Genomic DNA, 19,659 nt, shown 5'->3' on the forward strand with positions numbered 1-19,659 from the left:
TCTGTGCCTCCTGCCTCAAAGGCCTGGCCTCATTGGTCTGGCCTCTTTCGCGACGCTTCCTGCCTGGTGGACCTGCCTCCTGCCATGGCCCTGCTGATGCCCCCACCCCTTCTCCTCTCTTCCTCCTTCTGTTTCATGGATTGTGGAAATCTGGATCGTGGTCCATGCCTAATCCTCATTATTCATAATTTCTGTCATATTCATTGAATGTGTTGTAACTCTGTAACACTGTTCATCTGTACACATGACATCTATTGCTTCTGTCCATCCGGGGAGAGGGATCCTCCTCTGTTGCTCTCCTGAAGGGTTCTTCACTTTTTGCCCCGTGAAATTTGTAATTTTTTTATTTTGGTCTATGCAAAATAAACTGAATTGAATTGAATTAACTCTGTGACACTGAGTGACGGTGGGCGAGGAACGCACTCAGAACTGGAGCTACTTCACCTAATTTATTCTGTCTTGTCTCGTTATTCGATAATTTTTTACTTTACGATCATTGACTGTTTTTTTTTTCAAAAATGATTCAATCAGTTGTTAATATGAGAATATGAATTAATATGCAGCCTTAAGTTGCGTTCAGCTCTCTCTTTCAACATCATTTGGCATCTTATTTCTGCTGAGCAACACAGTAAAAACTAGTGCTAACAGAGCTAACAGTGTATACGAGAGGGGCTTCATTCTCTTCACAGCTATCTTTACACAGCAAATCGTTTTTTGGTGCTATATTAACACTCTGAATCCCATAAATCGCACCTTTAACCTTTAACCTTACAGTCGCAGTGAAACGGAGGTCAGAGCGTCTTCAGCTCCTGTGCTCTGACCGTGTTCCCCAGTGAAACGGAATATTTGAGCGGTGTATTTACAAGAGGGCTTTAAATTAAATACTTCACATTTGATTGAACCGCTTAGTGCGATATGATGAGCGACAGAGGACTGTGGCTCCACACACACCTATTTAATTTCAACTTGACTCTTTTTTCCCCCTGTGGAGACAGAAACCAATTTGTGCCGAAGGCAGTTGCAAACAATTGAGGACACCAGTTGTTCCCCAATTAGGCAAGCCATCTTCAATCAGCTGGTAAAACGTGATCCCCAAGTGTGTGACACACACACACACACACACACACGCACACATGGATTCTACTGTATATTCTCTGGTCCACTGCTGCTAGTGTGAAAGAAAGAGACAATGCCCGAGAGACATTTTTAGTCTTTGGATGAGGCAGCGCTCTTTGCAGCAAGCTTTCTGATTGGTCGCCTGGAGGAAGGTCACCCCCCCCCCCCCCCCCCCGTCCCCCGTCCCCCCCCCCGTCGATTGATCCATAAACCTATGAGACAACAGACGGACACAGAGGGAGCAGAGATACACAGAGAGAGAAATCGAATGAGAGGTGACGGGAGAATTACAAGCTGATCTATGAATATTATAAAAGCAATCAAAGACGGAGTACAATTCTGGCAGCTTCTGTACCTGAGTGTCGGCGAACCAATCCCGGTACACGGGTCCCAATCTTAAAGTAATTAGTCAGCCAGTCGACACTCGATCAATTCCGAATCAATTCCTCATTTAGTGCAATTGTCTGAAAGTGATATTCACTCAGAGTTTTATTTTGGCCTTTCCAAAGAGGAAGGAAAAGAAAAGAGATGGATGAGAGAAGGAGCAGCCAGCATGAGCACGTTCAGCTTCAGAAATGAATGCATCTTTGATTTCTAGTCCTTTTTACTGCTCTCAGTATTATCACACCTGTATCACCAGTGTGGCCTCATGACCAAATATATATCTGAAAATGCATTATTTAAAGGGCAAACTGTCTCTGTTAAATTCATTTCAGATTCAAAGACCAAAAGGTTTCCTTTACATGTATACAAATATTATACTTTCATCAAGAGAGTAATCTTATCAGTGGAGCATAAATGCAGGAAATCACTGAGTGGAACAGAAGGAGTCTGAGAGGAAAGGAGCACCCATGCAAATGAAATGACAAAATCACTTAATCAAAACCGAAATGTATTCATATAAGCCACACCTACATTTTAAAGGACTCGGAAAACACAGACTCCAACAAAATAATGTACATCCTGAAGCTTTCCAAAATAAATCCCTTATTACCAGCTGTATATCTACTCGCCACTAACCAAACCGCTTCTGTTAATCAGAACAGTCTGGTTTGTTTTACCGCTGTATCATGTGTGTTAACTTTGATTATATTAAAACTGCAATGGTGTTTCTTTTAGTGGACTATTAGAAGAGTAGTCATAGTCAAGATTGTGAGTAAATACAGAGTATGAGGAGATGTCGTTAATTACTAGGATGGGGGGACGCTGACGCTGCAGTTTATCAACTCATAAATGGCCCTCGGTACTACATATTTTATCAGTAGGGAGCTTTTAGCATGCATTTGGTTTATTGAAATAGAGAGAGAAAATTAGAAATTACAATACAGAACCAACCTGCGTCCTCTGAATCAGAAGATATTTATTTGATGTAAAGCACAAAACAGAGTTGTGCGAGAAAAGCCAATGTCAAGCCTACCAGCTGTCTTTCCCCCTCCAAAAATCACCTGCTTGCTCCTTTTCTAGCAAACCCATGAATAACATTATCCTAATATAGAGTTCCCAAAATAACATTTGATCTCATGCATGAGAAACTGTGTTTGTGTGTGCTGCTTTCCATTAGAACGTTAGATGGGAGGCTTGTTTTATTCACATTGTACAAGCCCCACTGAGCCGTGACGAGAATAGTCAGCTATAGAGATACCGTTTACAAACCATGGCAGAGAGAGAGAGAGGTAGAGAGAGAGAGAGAGAGAGTAAGTGCTTAAAGATATCCACAAACAGCGAGGTCATCACAGCACAAATAACGCATACAAACCTCAACAAAACCAGCAGACGAGTAAGAGTGACATGATCATCTTCAGATCATCTTTTTAGCCCGTATTCCGAAAAAACACAATGTTCCTCATTAGCTGCATACATTGGCTAATGAAAATGGATATCCCATTGACGTAAACCGCCCCCGTGACCTATACGTCTAACGACTACGTCACGGGCTCGATACCCCAACATGTCGCTTATCTTCCATTCCTTCAACCACCTTCTTGAAAAGGTCGGCGTTGCGATATTTGCGCATATCCAAAAACCTGTTCATATCTAAGTCCTCGCTCTACTTCGGCTTTGTGAACTATTGGCTAGTCGTAAACAGGAAGGAGGCCACGTGTCACGAATGCCTTTAAAACCCTTTGAGACGCACATTCCCGATACGGGAATACTATATGAGTATAGTGTCTATAATATCTAGGGCCGTCCTCGGCCAAAGATATTGGAAGTCGACTAGCACTCATTGAGTTCTCCACAAAGAATCACACAAACGTTTACCAGAGATGTGTTTATTAATTTCTTGGACACAATCCATTCATCATGAATAAAGCACAAAGAATGACGGAATAAAATCTTAGTCGACTGAGACCGAAACGACCGATTAGTCCACCAATCGATGAAGAGGGGGCAGCTCCGTATATCTTCAATCTCTGAATCTTAATTCTCTGAATCTCTGGCAACAGAGGGACGAAGAACAGAGAACAAAGAGGCTGCATTTCTTTCTCAACTCATATAGAATGAAATATTTCTATCACTTCTGAGCGATCACGCCAAAAACTGAGTGATTGATAGTGTGATCTAACCAACTGATTTGGGTATATAATGCATTTTATTGAGGTTTTTCTAGTTTTTATGGTTTTTTTATGATGCATTTTTACTGCAACACTGCCTGCGAGCCTGCGTTCCCAATAAAAGTTGATGGCGTGAGTTCATGTGAAGCCATATCTATGTAAACACTATCCTAAAGGGCCACAAACAGGATGAGGATTTCCATTTCCATTTCCACGTCTATGTAACACAACGTTAGCAAACAGCATCTGCACCCAGCGAGCAGGAGCAGTGTTCGTTTGGCAGGCTTGGAAAAAAAAGGTGCAATTGGAGAACATTGATTTTTTCCTCATGTTAAAAAGCTTTTTATTGACATGGCATTTTCTCACCAGAGAAGGTTACAGCAGAGGAGAGAAGAGAGGGAGGGAGAAGGTGAAACATGAAGGGATACAAAAGAGATGCAGCAACATGATGGCTCTGCACTTCCTGTAAATTCACCCCCACTTTAGCCCACTTTACTATCCTTTGAAGAACTGTCTCCCCCAACACATTCACACACACACACACACACACACTCACTCACTCACTCACTCACTCACATACACACTCACACTCACACACTCACACACCCACACTCACACACAACCACACACACACACACGCTCAGCAATATCCATTATCCATCCATCCATTATCACCCGCTTATCCGGGGTCGGGTCGCGGTGGCAGCAGGTTCAGCAGGCCGACCCAGGCTTCCCTCTCACCCGCAGCACTTTCCAGCTCATTCTGGGGGATCCCGAGGCGTTCCAAGGCCAGCCGGGAGATATAATCCCTCCAGCGTGTCCTCGGTCTTCCCCGGGGCCTCCTACCAGTTGGACGTGCCCGGAAAACCTCTAATGGGAGGCGTCCAGGAGGCATCCTAACTAGATGCCCGAACCACCTCAGCTGACTCCTTTCGACACGAAGGAGCAGCGACTCGACTCCAAGCTCCCCCCTGATGTCCGAGCTCCTTACCCTATCTCTAAGGCTGAGCCCGGCCACCCTACGGAGGAAGCTCATTTCGGCCGCTTGTATCCGAGATCTCGTTCTTTCGGTCACGACCCAGAGTTCGTGACCATAGGTGAGGGTTGGAACGTAGACCGACCAGTAAATGGAGAGCTTTGCCTTCCGGCTCAGCTCCCTCTTCACTAAGACGGACCGGTACAGCGCCTGTTTTACTGCTGCAGCCGCACCGATCCGCCTATCGATCTCCCGCTCCACCTTACCCTCACTCGTGAACAAGACCCCGAGATACTTGAACTCCTTCGCTTGGGGTAGGCAGTTTGCCCCCACCTGGAGGGAGCAATCCGCCGGTTTCCGGCAGAGCACCATGGCCTCAGATTTGGAGGTGCTAACTCTCATCCCTGCCGCTTCGCACTCGGCTGCAAAACGCCCCAGTGAATGCTGGAGGTCACGGTCCGAGGAGGCAAACAGGACCACATCATCCGCAAACAGCAGAGAGGCGATCCCGAGACTCCCGAACCGGATCCTCTCCGCCCCCTGGCTGCGCCTAGATATCCTGTCCATGAAGGTCACGAACAGGACCGGTGATAAAGGGCAGCCCTGGCGGAGGCCAACACCCACCGGGAACGTGTCTGACTTACTACCGAGGAGACGAACACAGCTCCTACTGCAGGCATACAGAGACCGGATGGCCCGTGCCAACGGGTCCGGCACCCCATACTCCCGCAGCACCCCCCACAAAAACCCCCGAGGGACCCGGTCGAAAGCCTTCTCCAGGTCTACAAAGCACATGTAAACTGGTTGGGCAAACTCCCAGGACCCCTCCAGTAATCTTGCGAGGGTAAAGAGCTGGTCCACTGTTCCACGACCGGGACGGAATCCGCACTGTTCGTCCTGAATCTGAGGTTCGACAAGCGGTCGGAGCCTCCTCTCCAGCACCCTGGCATAAGCTTTTCCCGGGAGGCTGAGCAGTGTGATACCACGATAGTTCGAGCACACTCTCCGGTCCCCCTTCTTGAAGATGGGAACCACCACCCCGGTCTGCCAGTCCATGGGCACTGTTCCCGACCCCCATGCGACACTGAAAAGGCGTGTCAACCAAGACAGCCCAACAATGTCCAGCGCTTTCAGCATCTCAGGGCGGATCTCATCCACCCCTGGCGCCTTGCCACCAAGGAGCTTTTTGACTACCTTAGCGACCTCTGCCAGGGATATGGGTGAATCCACCCCAAAGTCTTCCGGCGCTGCCCCCTCTCCGGGGGACATGTTGGCCGGGTTTAGGAGTTCCTCAAAGTGCTCTTTCCACCGCCCGACGATGTCCCCAGTCCGGGTCAGCAGTTCCCCCCCCCTGCTGAGAACAGCCTGGGGTAGACCCTGCTTTCCCTTCCTGAGCCGTCGGATGGTTTGCCAGAACTTCCTTGAGGCCAACCGAAAGTCCTTCTCCATGGCCTCCCCGAACTCCTCCCATGCCCGAGTTTTAGCCTCCGCGACCATCGTCGCTGCAGCCCTTTTGGCCCGCCGGTACCCTCAGCTGCTTCAGGAGACCCCTGGGCCAGCCAGGCCCGAAAGGCCTCCTTCTTCAGTTTGACGGCTACCCTCACCCCCGGTGTCCACCACCGGGTTCTAGGGTTGCCGCCACGACAGGCACCGATGACCTTCCGGCCACAGCCCCGAGCAGCCGCGTCCACAATAGAGGCTTTGAACAAGGTCCACTCGGATTCCATGTCCCCAGCCTCCCTCGGGATTTGTGAGAAGTTCTTCCGGAGGTGGGAGTTGAAGACCTCCCGGACAGGATCCTCTGCCAGACGTTCCCAGTTCACCCTCACTACACGTTTGGGCTTGCCAGGTCTCTCTAGCCGAGTCCCCCGCCATCTGATCCAACTCACCACCAGGTGGTGATCAGTTGACAGCTCTGCTCCTCTCTTCACCCGAGTGTCCAAGACATACGGCCGCAGATCAGATGATACGATTACAAAGTCGATCATTGATCTCCGGCCTAAGGTGTTCTGGTACCAGGTACACTTATGAGCCACCTTATGTTCGAACATGGTGTTCGTTATGGACAAACTGTGGCTAGCACAGAAGTCCAACAACAAAACACCATTCGGGTTCAGATCGGGCAAGCCGTTCCTCCCAATCACGCCCCGCCAGGTTTCTCTGTCATTGCCCACGTGAGCGTTGAAGTCTCCCAGGAGAACTATGGAGTCGGCAGGCGGCGCCCTTTCCAGGACCCCTCCCACCGACTCCAAGAAGGCCGGATACTCCGAAATGCTGTTCGGTGCATAAGCACAAACAACAGTCAGGGCCTTACTCCCCGCAACCCGTAGGCGCAGGGAGGCGACCCTCTCGTTCCCCGGGGAAAACTCCAACACAGCGGCGCTCAGCCGGGGGCTCGTGAGTATCCCCACTCCCGCCCGGCGCCTCTCACCCTGGGCAACTCCAGAAAAGGACAAAGTCCAACCCTTCTCCAGGAGCTTGGTTCCAGAGCCCATGCTGTGCGTGGAGGTGAGCCCAACTATATCTAGCTGGTACCGCTCCACCTCCTGCACCAGCTCCGGCTCTTTCCCCGCTAGTGAGGTGACGTTCCACGTCCCTAGAGCTAGTCTATGCTGCCGGCGATCGGCCCGCCCAGGTCTCCCGCCTGGCCCGCCGCCCGGTCTGCATAGCACCCGACCCCGATAATTCACCCTGCGGGTGGTGGGTCCACAGGGTGACAGCTGCTCCATGTTGTTCTTTCGGGCTGAGCCCGACCGGGCCCCATGGGCGAAAGCCCGGCCACCAGACGCTCGCCGACGAGCTCCCCTCCTGGGTCTGGCTCCGGGAGGGTGCCCCGGTTTCCCTTGTCCGGGCAAGGTGGCTACAATCCGTGGGCTGCTACTCAGCAATATGTGAGTCTTAAAACCTTGGAAGAGAGGCGGCATGAGAGGCCCCTCCATATTTCTTTTAGTGGACAAAACACAGAGGAAGAGACAAAGACTCAAGACATACCGTATTCAGAGCACATACAAGTAATATAAAGCAGTGATTCAGACAGACAGGCAACGAGGCAGACAGACAGACATGTTATAGCCAAGAGTAGTAAGTCTGGAAAGCTTTGTCACTTTTAAAGGTTCGCGCATAACGATAATCTATTTGTGAAACCTCCTAATTTCTCCATAAAGAGTCATAAAGTTTCACAGTGGCTTCGTCTCTGGAGAGCCAGATGACGCCTTACTGCTGACACAGCGCTAAATCACCGCGCTCTGCCTCCCCCTCCCCTTCCTCTTACTCCTCCTCCTTCTTTTCTACCCTCTCCACCTTGTTTTCAATGGAAATACATGCTCACTACTCCGACATCTTCACCCTCTTTTTCTTCCCTATCTGTCCCTCCTTTAACTTGTCATTTGAAAATTACTTTCGACCAAAGCGGGGTCGCTGGAGCCAATCCCAGCTGGCATTGAGCGAAGGGTTCACCCTGGACAGGTCGCCAGTTTATATAGAGACAGACAATCATTCACGCTCACATTTACACCTACGCCACTTTAGAGTCTCCAATTAACCTGAGCAGTCCTTGGACTGTGGAAGGAAGCCAGAGAACCCAGAGGGAACTCACGCTGCCACGGGGGAATCGAACCCCGGCCCCTCTTCCTATGAGGTTACAGTGCTAGCCACCCCCCCCTCCATTTAAACATGCATATTTTAAATACAAAAGGCTCACTTGTGGTGCGGCTGTCTTTGGTTAAATGATGTGCCGCCACCCGGAGATTAGTACAAAGTTAGCTTGCTTATATACTTGCCAATTAGCACTAAAACCAAAATACAGCTGAGGCTAATGGGAATGTCATTAAAAAGAAGTACAACTTTGCCCAGATGATGGAGCTACATAACAAATCAGAGGAGTCTGAAGTCAGTAGGGGACATTATCTGGGGACCATGAATGTCTGAACAAGATCTCATGTCAATCTCTCCATCAGTTGTTGAGATATCTGAGTACCAAAGTGGTCGACCGACCAATGTTGCCACAACGCTGGTTTGGCTAAAACGTTGACAGAGGTGAGACAGATGACAATTTGACAGTTTTATTTATGAAGATGGAGGCCGAATGCGCTCTGGAGGGTTATTTCCCTAGTCTCAGTAGGGAGGGAGAAACTAAATCAAAACAATGTAATTAATAAAATCCATTGCTTGAAAGACGGAAGTAATGAAACAGGGACAAGAATATTTGCCATGAATGTGAAATGTAGTGATAACGATACATAGGAAAGGAAACCTGAAGAAATATGTCAAAAGTACGACCCATATCCAAGATAACAAGCAAGTATCTCACCTCATTCCACAGCTGTGGGTGAAAAAGACCCTTGAATTAGTTCTGTGGAGCATCTTTGACCGTTTTAGACAAATACAGACAAACACAACAAAATGTAAAGGATGAAAGAGAATTTCAAATGAAGCTATTGATGCTTCAGCCGACATGAGAACACCATTGTGTCCGTTTAAAGCAGATCCAGGGATTATACTCAGGATTCAGGGCACGACGAGAAGGATCAAATGTTCAACACCTAATGCCTGACATGCAACCACAACCTGCGCTGAGCCAAGCCCGTTGTTAAATATCCTCTCGTGTACCTAAATCCTTAATCTCATCATGCTGTTACGTTCAGTCTCTCAAATCTCTGCATCAGATTCTGCAGTAATGCGGAGCTCCAAAAATAGTCCACATCCGGTATCTCTGGGGTGATTTTAGTCCGAGGATACGCCTTCACGGGATTCGTGGTTAATGTTCATATTCAGCAAACGACTGGGTCTCGAAGAGAAGTTAAGTGCTGAGGAGGACATCCGTCTCCTGTCTTTCTCTCACAAATACACACTCAATATACACATCTCACCCAGTCAGCACTGTTGTGTTCATCATTAGAGCGGCAGCATTGAAAGTGATGGATGTGCACTGTGAGCTTACTGCTGAACAAATCACGTTTTGTTCAGGCCGCATTTCTGCCAAGTGAAGACAATGCTGAAATTGTCTTACAACTGCATTCTCTCTATGGCCATCAGGGGGCGACTCCTCCAATCAGCACCGCACATTTTACAAAACCAACATGTTAAATATTTGTTGGTTTAATCCTTACAAAAACTATTTGCTGTTTTACCAGGGTTTTTTCTGCCGAATGCATTAACTCCTTGGACTCTCCGTGGTTCCTCTAATCTCCTGGCTCCTGCTTCATATTTGGCGTAGACATGGAAGAGGTATCACTCTTCTCATCTCGTTCTACGAAGGAAAGCAAATACTCCACGTGACAAACTTAAATGATTGCTTTAATGGAAATCTGGCTATTCGTTTTTTAAAACTATTTGTTTGGGACCAAAGTGTATGTTGACCACAGGGAAATGTTGACCCTGATAGTGGTGCTAGATGAAGGGTCACAATATCTTTCCTCTGTGGATCATCATCCATACAGAATTTAATAGCACTCTGGACACTCTTTATCAAGTCAAGATGCTCTGAATGGACCAACAGACACACCGACTGCAGCAAGCCAACTGACTTCCCCATACTTAGGCCGTCCTGCTGGAAAAGTGATAAATGGAGGTGGGGGGGGGGGGGGGGGGGGGGGGGGGTGATAACATCCTGAAATCAGAGCTGTCTTTCCTCTTAAGGCCTAACTCTCTCCGGGAATCTTCAATATACATCTTCCAGATCCATCTGCAGGAGCTTTCACCCAATCAACCCCCGCGGTCACTATTCATTAGATTGCTGGCAAACTGCGAGGTTGAAAGTTCTGCTCATCCTGTGCGGGACTACAAGGAGGATTTATTTTCCGGTTTATGCTGGTCTGCCAGAGAACACAGCGGTTTATTAATCACACACACGATGGGTAAAGAAGAGTGATTCCATACCTGTGGTTTTCTAACCGTGGTTCAAGGAGGCTCGAGGGTCCTGCAGGGGTTTCCAGCTGGTCCCCTGAAAAAAACTTCATTTTCACTCCATCAGCGCAGCCAATAAAAGCAGTTTGGATGAGGCGTTTCACTCACCTCCGTTATCTGACTCTCAGCTGCCATCAGCGTGGCGCCGTGAGATAACAGAAGCGCTTCACAAGTCTGTTGGTCGGCCTTAGGCCAAAACTCAAAGCTTTTCAGTTCACGGTCATTTCCTGACGTGCCTTTTGCCCGTGCTGGTCATTGTTCGCGGTCCGTTTAGCAACTTGAGACGCGAGACTGGAGTTCAGGGGACGACTTGTACGACCAGACCGTTTAGGGTCAGAACACAAGCTAATTCTAAACCAATAAAAAAATAATCATCATCGTCATATGATAACTGGCGGGTTCCCAGATCTAATTATACAGATTGATACACAACGGGGACAAGTACAGTAGCAAACCATCAACATGGAGGCAGATGAAATCATATAAGGTTTAGCATTTCTGCTTCAAAAAAATTAAAAATGTATTAAATATCAAAATAGTTGCATTTTCCTTTTCTGTCTACCGGCTAATGGAATTAGCGTCGGGCAGACTTTGGCACTAAGTATGCAGAAAAGAGGAAAGTCCTTGAAAGAACATGATTTATGAAGTCGTGATTGGAAACTTAATCCACCATATTGTTTGCTTTCCTGTCGACACATGGTCACATCTTCTGCATGTTGAGCTGACCTGCTGTACACGGATTTAAGACGCTCTAAAATAATTGGAATTCATTATACAAATTGTAAATCATTTTCACATTTTCCCCTTTTTAACTGATTTTTTTTTTGGGGGGGGGGGAATTGCAAACCTGTTAAATCTAATCACTGCATTGGGCGTGAATGCAATATCAGAATACACAATAGCTCACGCTGAGCTTCATTGGGAGGGAGGTATAGCGTCTTCAGCCGGGGTCGACAACGACGTCAGCATCTCCTCCCACAGCCAATGGTGGTACCACAACAATCACAGGTAATGCAGTGGTAGATGCAGTTCAGTCATACACTGGAAGATATTTGGAAATTATTGAAACGTCAAGCTGCTTTGACTGAACATAAAATGTTTTGTTTTTGTTTTTTGGCTGTTTACATTCTGCTCTAAGCAGCTGCGGAGTGGCGATAAGGCTCCACCTGCCAGCTATGCTCATCACTGTGTGTGTGTGTGTCTGTGTGTGTGCGTGTCCTTTCCAGGTCTGCCAAGATAAGAGGCTCTCAGGAACCTAACCGAAAAATCGGAGCGACACTAAACACCCAACAGAGATTAAGTCAAGCGGTACAAAGGAAAAATATATATATTTTTCTTTTACGAAATTGGCTTAAATGAAGAAAAAACAAGATAAACAGCAAGCGACAGAAATACTTATCGTCCCTCTACTGTGTGGTAACGTTAATTAAAAGAGAGGCAGTTGGCCTATGGAAGCTCATTCCATAGGCCAATTAAAACGATGATGATGACATGACTATGAGAGACCTTTTTAAAATGATGACATATTCTAATTCTAATACAATGTCATAATTATGAGAAACGTGAACAAAATTATCTCATAATTACATATTAGTATTTGATACTTGTTATGTCATTATTGACACATGTTGTTATAATTTATGATGAATTCTAAGATAGTTTGTCAGAATTATGAGATACAAAGTAGAAAGAAACTAAAAAGCAAACTTATCTCATAATTATGCCAAATCATGAGGTAGTTCCTAAACATTATGTCACACAAAGGCACAATTATGAGAAATCTCATGACTATGACATACAATTATATTGTATTATCTGATGTTTATCTCTACCTCTTATTATAGCAAACAAATAAATATGAGATACAAGAACAAATACTAAGTCATGACCTTTAGATACTTTTAGTGACAATCATGTAAAAGTGTCTCACTGTAAAGAGAATTCTTTCCGGTTAATCTGGTTATTTATTTATTATCTGATATTATTTGTATCTCTATCTCTAATCATGGGAAATAAATCTTTCATGAACATGAGATACAAAGAAAGATGACATACTAAGTCATAACCTTCAGATTTTTTAAGTCACAATTATGTAAAAGTGTGTCTGACGAACCACAAAGTGTTACATTGAGGGGAGTTCCCTCCTCAGCAACTGAGAGCGTGTGTACAGTCCTCCATACATGATCCTCTGCCATGTAGGCATGGAAACACCCCTTTGTTTCTTTCTTTCTCTGTTTCCCACAAACAGATTCTAACTAAAAGGCGGACCTCTCTTTCCCCCATGTACATATATCATCCATCTATCATGAAACAGCATTACTTACATTCTGCTGATAGAAGCTCTTTGTTGCATCTACAGCTCTCCATGTCTCACTCTTTCTGAGAAAATGACAGGAAGTGTAATAGGAAGTTACAGTTCTTTTTTTTTTTGTACATGCGTCTCGTTGCGCTGTCGCCTGCCTCTGCCTGAGAATTGTGAGTAATATTGTGAGTAATATTGTGAGTAATATTGTGAGTAATATTGTTTCGGGCTTCTACGACTACCGGGAGGCTCCTCTGATTCGTCTCGGGGCGTGAAGGATTGTGTTTGTTTAAACTCAAGAAAAGGAAGCAGATACCACGAGCCACAAGTCATGCCTGAGAAGGAGTGTACTGTGTGACCTTATGGTGCAACCATGACAAGAGTGGCGCTGACTAAACTCCTCATCCTCGTGATCCTCGCCTTCATCATCTGCCTCCCGGAATTCTTCCCATTGTACACAGGTGGGTCATCCAAAGCCACGTCGGATGGAGGTGTACCACTCTGTCTCAGTGTGTGCGTGTAGGTGTGTGTGTGTGTGTGTGTGTGCGTGCGTGAGTGTGATACAGTACAGTATGCTAGTGTGTGTCTTTACCAGTGCTCCACAGCTTTTAGAGGTGTTTAAAGTGACTGTGACTCAAAGTGTTTTTCTCAGACGTTTTGCTCAAACTTTATTTCAAAAGCGTAGCTTTAAAAGAAGTAAGCTTTATTTTGTTGAGTCCCTTTGTTCTGTTCCTTCCTGTTCTTGTTTCAAAGTCTATCTTTTCTATCTCTCTGAGCTAAACTAGAATTACCGCCTTGTGGTTGTACGCCTCCGCCAACCAGTCATGTTGCACCCTTGTCTGTTCAAAATGTCCCCACTTCATCATCTTATCCTATGAGACATTTGTGTACACAATTGCCATAATTGGCATGTGAATTCTTGAGTTATGGCCTCAAAACCTGTTTTGTGAGGAGACCGTGACCTTTCACCACCAAATGATGTTAAGTTCATCCCTCAGTCAAGGTCCAAGTGGTATCGCGAGAAACGGTACGGACGTGAGGTTACAGTAACACTGACCGCTGACCTACAACATCGGATCAGTTCATCCTTCACTCCAGGTGGACGTTTGCGGCAGATTTGAAGAAATTCCTTCCAGGCGTTCCTGAGATATCTTCACGAGAACGTACTGGACGGACGGACAGACGGACAACCCGAAACCAGAAGGCCTCCGGAGGCACAGAAACACTCCCACATAGAGCTCCATACAACACTGACTGATGGCTGCTTTGAAAGTGCTTCCGCATTGTGTTGCCTTGAAAAGCTTGTTCTCGTTTCGAGAGCAGCTTGCTTTAGGCTTCGCGCTCGTGCACGTCTTTGCCTTCAATGGTTTCGGCTTTTTGTCTGTGCCTCTCCTGTCTGTCTTTGTGTGTCAGACATCAACTGGAGGCGATAGCTTCCATTTTTGAGATCTCGCTTGGATTCCTGACTTGAGAGCACTTTGAGTTGTGTCCCCCCCCACCACCACCACCACCACCACGACTCTTATAATGTCTCTCTCTCCTTTCAGTATCAAAAGTGAACTTCCTGTGCCTGCCCTACCGACCCTGTGGGCGAGGGATTCGGCAGCGGAAGGGGGCAAATGGGAAGAGTGGTGACGCTGAAATTGGAAGAAGGGATTTGTGTGACCCTCCGCGTACTCCAGGAAGCAACAAGTGGGAGCAGGACTGCACACGGGAGAATCAAAGCAACGTCACAGATCCTGAGTCGCACTCCGGGGGGGCCGGGCAAGACCCAGAAGAGAACTGGTTCATGTGTGTAGCAGATATGGACATGGCGGAATTACAGAGAAACATGTCTTCTTCAGGTATCACAAAGTTACGTCGATATGATTTTGTTGTTTTTAATCACTCGGTACAACACTTTGGTCCAGACTGAACTATCTCTACAACTATTGGATGGATTGCAATGAAATCTTATGCAAAGATATTCATGGGCCCCAGAGGATGAATCCTACTGCCTTTGGTGATCCCCTGGCTTGCGCCACAATTGAGTGAAATCTATCGAGTTAGTAAATGTTAGCACACAAAGCTAGGTCAGCGTCAGCATGTTAGCGTTGTCCCGCAGAACATGTTAGCATGCTGGTGTTAGCATTTAACTTCAAGCACAGCTGCCAACCCCCCCGCCCAACATGACCATGGAAAATGTCAAATTAATCTGGCTCAAGGTTGCGCTTGCTAGCTTTCTGAGCTTTCTGAGCTTCGGGCCTTCAACTACATCGTAGAGCTTTCCTCAGAAAATGTGCCGATACGACTGAAATCTATGCATTCATCTCTTTATCCATTCACAGCTCTGAAAACACATCTCGAGGTGTCGGTGGAGCTTCAACTTAGTGATGCAGAGACCCTGAATCTCACCTTGTACAGCGGCAGCAATCACAGCTCCTTACACTTCCACCCACCTGGGGAGGAGGAAGAGGAGGAGGAGGAGGAAGAGGATGGGGGTGACGATGAAGGGCAGAGGAGGGCGTTTTACTGTTGTCTTCCTGTCCCGCTCGCCGCAGAGTCGGCCAATCCAAGGCACTGTCTCCTTTGGCTGGCCAATCGAACGGTTTGGAGTGCAACCGCGCAGGAGAAGCTGCCATGGAAACGCTCCCAGCAAGGTTGGTGTCGGGATGAGAGAGTGCTCTTTGGTCCCCGGATGGTCAGAAGAAGAGAGGGAAGAAATTGGCCAATCAGTTTTCATTTTGTGTTAAAGTGATTCGATCTCATTCAAACCCGTCTTCTCTCTCAGTCCAGAGAGGAGTCATTTCTTTCAATAGAGCAACATTTCCCTCAATTCTTCTTCTCTTGACTTCAATCTCAGCTCTGTGACTTCGTTTCCCTTTTCCTATCTCTGTGCCGGAGGATCCCCGAGTAACAGTACATCTCAATCTACTGTATCTACAAAACTGTATTGATTCTGTTCGTCTCTCTAACACTCCCCCAAGCTAGGACTAAGTCATATTTTCCATTGTGTGTGTGTTTTAAAAGCTTACTTTAACTTTTCCACTCAACTTTTTCCATCCTCTCGCTTTCCTTTGGGCTCCCATTATTATCTGCTTTTATGTCTTTGTGTTTGTCTTATTTCTGGATTTATTTTTCTGGATATTTTCTCCTCTTTTTTTCGCTCACTAGTTACATTTGTCAGGCGAGTAGAAACGAGGGAAAGCGCCTGAATCCAGACAGTCGCAACAGTTCTGGGATTTACTTATAAGAATGAAGGTACATAAGCTTTCAGGCAGACAGGTAGATATGTAAAGGTTAAGGCTTGAGGTTCAGGTGGCTGAAGAGTAAGGAACCAAGGGAACCAAGGGAACCAAGGGAACCAAGGGAACCCAGGGAACCAAGGGAACAAAGGGCTGCTATGACATGTACCACCAGGCTTGTGGAAAAGGCTTCTAGATTCCCTGAAATTAAAACTCACTGACTTCTGTCAGTTCTAATTATGGCCTATCGGTGACTAGGTTGGAGCATTTCTGGGACTATGGTAGCAGATCAGTAATTGTATAGTTATGTATCTGTTTTGGCTGTTTGGCATTCATATTTTCAATTGCTACAAATAATAGTAAGTGATAGAAGTCATGTAATTTGGTTTATAAATGCATTGTGTAGATTTGCTTATTGTTAGGTTTTATTTACTTTATTTACTGCACAATGCAGCTGCAAATATCCACATGTACATCTGTTCTGGATATCCAAATATAATAATAATAGGAGGGAAATGCCTCATTTCAGCTTTGACTATCGTCACAATTGGATTGTAAATATCTGAAATGGGAAGTTTTTCTTGTCAATATTATCATGCAGTTATTGAAAACACATTTGTGAACATCTGAAATTGAAAGACTATGCAAAGGAATGGCTGAAGTTCCTTGGAGGAAAGTCATTGTGTATGTCTGAAATGTCTTGATACATCACAGATAACGACACTCTATATCCAGTCTAGCAAATAAAGGTCAAAACATCCACCGAGACTTTTTAAAAGATTTTAATATATTTTAAACATGGTTGTATTGGGTTGTGAGGAACATTATCATGGATATATCCTCATAATTACTATTCTGACTGGCAAGAATACAGAGAAATGCATCATGACGATCTAAAATGCATCATGACGATCTAAAATGCAATCACAGATGTGGAGCGTGGTGCGATTCAACGTGAGAAGGGCGCGTTACGGTCGGTGTAAATCCCTCTCTGTCCTGCAGATGAGTGGCGCTGTGTGTTGAGGGCGCTCTGGCTGGCTCTGCTGTGTGTGGTGATGCTGACTGCCGTCACTACTGTGCTCGGACTCATCTACTGGAAGAGACGCTCGTGCAGTGAGACACACACACACACACACGCACACACATTGTGTTAAGTTGACGTGAAAATAATATTATTATTTTTTGTCAGAAAACCCTGACGTGCTCCCCCTTGGTTACGCTGTCGCTGGCCAGCAGTTGAACGGTAAATTGGAATATTTTTTATAGTCAATTCAAAAATTCAAAAAGAAACCCCGAACAGTCTGAGGCAATGCAGTTTGTAAACACAGAGGATCAGTATACCTCTTTATGAAATGAACAAGAATAAATATGCCTGATATTTCAACTAGATGGTGAGAAGCACACAGAGATCATCATTCCCAAAGGTAAAAAAAAATAAATGAATTACAGAGCAATCCTCCAAAACTCTATAAAAGGTCTTTGTCTATATATTTGGCATGATTTTAAATTGAACAAGTATAGATACTAATGACCTCTTATTGTCCAGGGACGACCTTTCACTCTCATGGACCCCGACCTCGGCCAGGTCAGTTCTTGAATGCACGCACACAGTTTGGTCTTTTGATTAATCCGTCGCTTCAGTCCTTTGACTAACTTTATGTTTTAACGCACAGGACTGTCCCCCATTCAAGAAGTGGACACTCAAGGTAGAAATCTGTGAACGCACACTGAAACTAATTCAGAGCTATGAGTTTGTGTTTGTGTGTTTGTGTGTTAATGTTCTTCAAATGCTCTTCAGATGACATAGAAACTGTGCTGGATGGAAACGTTGACCACTGCTATACAGGTACAACTGTTCAAGTCTAAGAACTAATTATGCAGACGGGCTCACTTCAGATTGGTGGAGTGAGCACTAGAATATATAATATAAACATATGGTTACTTTAAATACAATTTACTCAAGTAAATATGAAATACTACAAATGTACTTGGTATGTCAGTTAAAATGTACCCCGAGTCAACATTACTGCGTTACATTTTAAAAAAATTAACATCTAGCCTACACTAGTGGGAAAAAAACTAGCTATTGAGATGATAAAGTATTGTTTAAAATACTTACTGAGGTATCAAGTTAGAAGTAAAGTCATTTTCTCAGATTTGTTTTCGCAATCAGAGGAGTCGCCCTCTGCTGGCTATCGTAAAGAGTGCGGATTTAAGGCATTTCCGCATTGACTTCAAGGATATATCTCTCTATATATATATAGATATATTTGATATATCTATATATATATCCCCTCCATCCTGACTCTTTTCACTGTCATCTAACTCCAGTCTGTATTTTTTATCTTGTCCATCTTTAGCAAATCTGCATCATCGCATCCATCCCTCCACCTCCTCCCTCACAGAGGAGCAGACCTGCTGACAGAGGAGCACACAAATGGACCTAAAAGTGCACTGGCTAAAAATAGAAACGGACTGCTTCAATTACCAGCCATCATGGCTGGTATCTGCCCCCTCCCTCTGGAACTCTCTCCCCAAACTCATCCGAGACTGCACTGATCTTTCCTCATTCAAATCGCAAATCAAAACCCACCTGTTCAGAACTGCTTTTAATGTGTGACTGTTTGTTTTTGTTTTCTTATCAGGTTCCGAGCGACTCAGAAAGTCCCTATTTATTTGTTTTACCTGTATTTTAGCTATTCTTATTTATTTATTTTTAGCTTTTAGGATGTTTTAATTATGTGAAGAGTCTTTGAGTATTATGAAAAGCGCTATATAAATTAAATGCATTATTATTATTATTATTATTAAGATAAAAAAATAAAAAATAAATCTGAGGCAGAAAACGTCTTTGGGCACTTTCTTAGAGGGCCATCTTAATATATAAATGACATTTCTCATTAGAAACTCATTCCTCGTTTTGTATTCTGGATTTGGCTGAAAGGAGCCAAAACATGGCGACAGATAGACAAATATTTTATTTGCTTAATATCGTTCTTGCCTGTATCAATGTATCTCTGAAATGGGAGGAGGAGGGGGGGGGGGGGGGAGGGAAGGAGGAGGATGAGGAGAGTACTCTGTCTCTTTCAGAGATCTGCTGGCTGCAAGCTAAGAACCAATTTAACACTGGATATGAAATCACAGATGTGCTGTGAGCACCTTGGGATTGCTGCTGAGACTCAACATGTGATCGCAGGAAATGGAGAAAACAGTAACGTGGAAGATTAACGAGATAACATGAGCAAGAAGTGTGTAAATCTATCAGAAACAGTATTAAAAGCCTTTATTCAGGAGGGCGATAGGAATTAAAATGTCCCGGCTAATGCCTTCTTCAAGGTGTTGGGATTAGGCTCCAACGGGGCATGACTTGCCATCTTTGTTATTAAAAGACATATTCAACATTCAATACATGTTCCTCCTCGCCAAGAGTTCGATACGGCGGTGGTCTTCTCGTAATAACTCTCGGCAAGAAAGCTGACAAGCAAACTTCTCACGCTATACTTGTGAAACGTAGCAGCACAACAGAACATAATCAGAGATGAATTAACAAATATTACATCTTCATCATAAACAATACAACAAGGG

The 19,659-nt window shown here is 45.3% G+C and overlaps 2 protein-coding genes across 11 annotated transcripts in view; one reads left to right on the plus strand and one right to left on the minus strand.

The window, feature by feature from the left end:
* klhl5 (kelch-like family member 5) overlaps window positions 1–13,024 on the minus strand; it is a 49,929-nt gene extending 36,905 nt beyond the window's left edge. For 2 of the 7 annotated variants that reach the window (XM_034543792.1, XM_034543782.1), the window contains exons 1-2: window positions 12,873–13,024; window positions 10,522–10,585 (exon numbers count right to left, since the gene is read on the minus strand). In XM_034543792.1, the coding sequence (XP_034399683.1) occupies window positions 10,522–10,585; window positions 12,873–12,915 (107 nt within the window). In that variant the 5' untranslated portion in view covers window positions 12,916–13,024. Of the gene's footprint in view, window positions 1–9,773; window positions 9,893–10,521; window positions 10,596–12,872 lie in introns of those variants that run through there. The other 5 variants (XM_034543774.1, XM_034543764.1, XM_034543809.1 and 2 more) reach the window with 4 other exon arrangements.
* Window positions 12,717–18,677, plus strand: si:dkey-192k22.2. 4 transcript variants are annotated; one of them, XM_034543836.1, is made up of 11 exons: window positions 12,717–13,035; window positions 13,151–13,311; window positions 14,398–14,694; window positions 15,178–15,489; window positions 17,077–17,187; window positions 17,264–17,317; window positions 17,463–17,498; window positions 17,621–17,659; window positions 17,748–17,780; window positions 17,873–17,920; window positions 18,435–18,677. In XM_034543836.1, the coding sequence occupies exons 2-11, from the start codon at window positions 13,224–13,226 to the stop codon at window positions 18,494–18,496; spliced, it is 1,080 nt and encodes a 359-aa protein (XP_034399727.1). In that variant the 5' UTR covers window positions 12,717–13,035; window positions 13,151–13,223; the 3' UTR covers window positions 18,497–18,677. The 4 variants fall into 4 exon arrangements, with proteins under 4 accessions (XP_034399727.1, XP_034399721.1, XP_034399734.1 ...); XM_034543830.1 differs by having other exon boundaries at window positions 12,717–13,023; XM_034543843.1 differs by lacking the exons at window positions 12,717–13,035; window positions 17,873–17,920 and having other exon boundaries at window positions 13,111–13,311.
* Window positions 18,678–19,659: the final 982 nt, after the last annotated feature.

This window comes from Cyclopterus lumpus, chromosome 1 (genome assembly GCF_009769545.1).
Source record: "Cyclopterus lumpus isolate fCycLum1 chromosome 1, fCycLum1.pri, whole genome shotgun sequence".
In the NCBI taxonomy this organism is placed as follows: domain Eukaryota; kingdom Metazoa; phylum Chordata; class Actinopteri; order Perciformes; family Cyclopteridae; genus Cyclopterus; species Cyclopterus lumpus.